Source organism: Gymnogyps californianus, chromosome 28 (genome assembly GCF_018139145.2).
Source record: "Gymnogyps californianus isolate 813 chromosome 28, ASM1813914v2, whole genome shotgun sequence".
NCBI lineage: Eukaryota > Metazoa > Chordata > Aves > Accipitriformes > Cathartidae > Gymnogyps > Gymnogyps californianus.
Genome location: NC_059498.1, coordinates 5,800,645 through 5,804,382, shown reverse-complemented (window position 1 = coordinate 5,804,382; position 3,738 = coordinate 5,800,645). Strand labels below are relative to the sequence as shown.

The 3,738-nt window shown below is 69.6% G+C and overlaps 1 protein-coding gene across 1 annotated transcript; it reads left to right on the top strand.

The window, feature by feature from the left end:
- Positions 1-1,183: 1,183 nt before the first annotated feature.
- On the top strand, positions 1,184-2,935 carry TBKBP1 (TBK1 binding protein 1). Its single transcript, XM_050911985.1, has 6 exons — positions 1,184-1,405; positions 1,484-1,606; positions 1,684-1,788; positions 2,341-2,494; positions 2,615-2,793; positions 2,882-2,935. Exons 1-6 carry the CDS (start codon positions 1,184-1,186, stop codon positions 2,933-2,935), a joined length of 837 nt encoding a protein of 278 aa, XP_050767942.1.
- The last annotated feature ends 803 nt before the right edge of the window (positions 2,936-3,738 follow it).

The window sequence follows — 3,738 nt, the reverse complement described above, 5'->3', positions numbered from 1 at the left end:
CAGGGAAGAGCAGGGCTGGGGGTGCCAGGGGGCTGGGTTGGCCCCAGGCTCCGGTTTGCGGTGCTGGGGGGGCCGGGCTGTTGTGTCATGTGTGTCCCCCCCCCCGTCACCCTGCAGAAATCACCTCCCTCTCCCAGCTTTGAGCTATGAATTATTTGTGCAGCGGCGGCTCCCGGATGTCTGCCCGAGTCGGCGAGGCTGCGTGCAGCCGGTGGCCGCCCCGGTGCCCGCAGGGCCCCCGGCTGGGATGGGGAGGGGGGGACACAGTGCCAGGGCATCGCGTGTGAGTTCCAGGGCTCAGCACCGCAGTCACTGCCTCCTCACCGGCTCGAGGTGCGTTTTCCCCGCCGGGCTGGCTGTGCCAAACAGCCCGGGAGCCGTGGCAGAGCCACTGGTGGCAGCGGCTTTTGGGAGCCTCGACCACTCAAAATTCTCAACCGGGGACAAATCCCGTGGTGCCGGGTGGTTGCGGCAGAGTGGGCCGGGCAGGATCAGGCCCCCCCCCGGGGCTGGGTCGGGGGCCATGCCGTGAGGCAGGTGGTTCCCCGGGGGGTGAGCGGCAGTGCCGGTATATAGGGCACGGCGCGGGCTGCGTGCCGCCGCGGAGGCGTGGGAGGGTGGGAAGCAGCTCGCGTGCGGCACGGGGCGGGAGGCAGCGGCACCGGCCGCTATTTCTGGCACTCACTCCCGGGGGGACGTGGGGAAAGTCACCGTGTCCCCCCTAGGGCTGCTCTGCCGGGGATGCTCTCTGCCACCCCGGCTCCTGCCCTCATCCCGGGTGGTGATGGCGACTGCTGCAGGGGCTGCCGGGACCTCTGTCCCCCCCGCCTTCCCCAAGCAGGGGCAGAGGCGATCGCCTGGCCAGTGTCCCCTCGCCACCCCGGGGGACGCTGCGGGGTTGGAGCCGCTGCCGGTGGCGGCTCCCAGGACCGTCCTTCCTCCATCACCCTTTGCCGTTGGGACATGCCGAGCTCCTGCGGACCCCGCTCTGTCCCCAGGACCCGGCCGGGCTGAGGGAGGGGCTGATCCACGGCTCCCCCTGCCCCAGCCCAGACCCTGCACCCAGTGCCCCCACAGCCCAGCCTGCTCCGGGGACTTCGGGCGGCCCCCAGCCAGGCTTATCCCTGCCACGGGGTCACCGATGGCTGTCTGTCTGTCCGTCCGTCCCCACCCTAGGCAGGACATGGACTCCATGTTTGAGGACGACATCAGTATCCTGACGCAGGAGGCGCTGGGGCCGGATGAGGACTGGCTCGACAGCCCCAACACCGACCTCTCGGGCGAGATGTGCTCGGCCTCCCACTTCGCCCTCATCACCGCCTACGACGACATCAAGAACCGGCTGACGGGGCTGGAGAGGGAGAACTCCACGCTCAAGCGCCGGCTCAAGATGTACGAGGTCAAGGTGAGGGGTCGGGGGGTTGGGGGGGTGGGGGGTGCAGGGCCGGGGGTCCCCGCTGATGCCTCTGCCCCACGGCCACAGTACCCGCTGATCGGCGAGTTCGGGGAGGAGCACATCTTCTCCCTCTACGAGGCCAAGGAGACGTCGCTGCTCAAGAGCGAGAAGGCGTCGCTGCAGCAGCAGCTCAACCAGTTCCAGCACGAGGTGAGCGGGGCCGGTGGGGCCGGGGGACACGGGGGGTCCCCGAGCTGCCCACCCATCCCCGCCTGCCTCCCCGGCAGCTGCAGAAGAGCAAAGAGCGGGAGGAGCAGCTGGAGGAGATGATCCAGGCCTACGAGAAGCTGTGCGTGGAGAAGGCTGACCTGGAGACCGAGCTGGGAGAGATGGTGGGTGACAGCGGGTGCTGCTGGCAGGGACTGGTGCCTGGGGACGTCGGGGTCCCCTTCCCTGCTCTGTGACAGCAGCCGAGCAGATTGCTTCTGCATCTCACGGGGCTGCCAGTGCCACCGCCAGGACTCGATGGGGATGCAGGGGCTGGGGGGGCCGTGGCTGCTGACCCCCATTATGGCCACGTCGGGGGTTGTAGTGATGGCACGTGGCTCGGCTTGATCCCCGTCTCTTCCCGCTCCCACCTTGCCCAGGGATGCTCCAGTGCAGTGTGTCCCCCCCATTCCAGCACCGTGTTCTCGGGGTCGACCGGGCATCCCCGGCTTCCACTGCCCCATCCGGTGCGATGCTTTGCCAGCCTGGGGGGCCACCCCTACCGTGCCCACCCTCTTCTGGGCTGGCCACATGCTGGGGACAGATCCCATCACCCTGCCATGACGGCCACCAGCATCACAGGGACCCTAAGCAGTGGGTCTGCCGGGGTGGGGGGGCAGGATGAACCCCGAGGAGGGGGTGCGGCGCTGGTGGGGCTCAGCCCTCTCCCCCGGCAGCGGGCGCTGGTGGAGACACACCTGAGCCGCATCCGGAGCCTGGAGCAGCAGCTACGGCAGCGCGACGGCAACACCTTCCCCGGGCTGGGCACCCCGTTGCCGGGCCAGGAGGTGCCTTTCCTCGCCCTGCACCCCAACCCTGGCCTGACCCACGGTGAGCTGCCCCCCTCCCTGCCCTACCGGACCCCGACACCCCCCCCCCCCCCCCCCGAGACCCCCTCGGCGGGGCAGCCCGGGCTCTGTGCCGGGGGGCTGAGCCGTGCCCTGCCCGCAGTGCTGGAGCGTGCCGGGGGCTGGCAGAGCCGGGGGCTGGAGGCGGCGGGGCGGCTGGAGGCCGAGCTGGAGGCGGCGCGGCAGGAGACCCAGCGTGCCCAGCACCGCGAGGAGCATCTCAAGGCCGAGTGCGAGCGGCTGCAGGCGGAGGTGAAGCACCTGCAGGACACCCGGGAGCAGGTACGGGGCAGGGTCCGGCCGCGTGGGACCACCCCCCATCCCCGATGGGTGGGGGTCCGGGTGCTGATGGGATGTCTGCTCTCCCCAGGACCAGTCGGAGCGGGACATGGCCTGGGTGAAGAAGGTGGGCGACGACCAGTAAGTGCTGGGGGTGGACTGGGGCGAGGGCTGGGCTGTGATGGAGGGGGGGGTCCCCACCTTGGCAGGGAGGGATGGGGGTACGTGGGACTCTCTCCTGGGGCACCACTGGGCTTCGTGTCCAGGGTGTCCTGGGGGGACGGGACCTCCCTTTGGGCAGGGTCCCTGGGGGCTTCCCCCCATTGAAGTGCTGCAGGCAGGTGGGATCCTGCACCCCAAAAGCACCCACTGCACCCCAGGAGTTTGGAGTTGAACTGGGCTCCAGGCGTGGAGTGGCCGCAGTCCGGCGTCCGGCACCGTACAGTCTGCACGGTGCCGGCTCGGCGAGTGTGCCGCCGCCTCCAGAGGGCACTGACAGCTTATGGCTGCCGTGCAGCACCGAGCAGTCACCGTACAGCACCAAGCCGTGCCATGCAGCCATGCCAGGCTGTGGGACGCCGGCCTGGCTGCACCGGGCAGCACCAGGAACACGTCCAGGCTGCTTGGAGCCACTGGCTGCCCCTTTTCCGACTCCTCACCAAACCCTGCTGGAGTATTTCTTTTTGCAATGGTGTAACCGGGTGCGGAGCCATCGCGGTGCCGGTGCCGGGAATCCCCCCCTCCGGCCCTTGCACCTCTTCCTGGCCTCCCCCTTGCTCCAGCCATGAGCTCCGGGGGCTCCATCAGTGCATCCCCGGGCACCACATGGTGCTGGGACAGGGGCTGAGCCCCTCAGATTAGGGGGTTTGGGCCAAAACACCCCCAAATCGGGGAGGGCTGATGAGAGCTGGGGGAGGCAGCACGTCTGCACCAGGGCAGGGGCTGCTT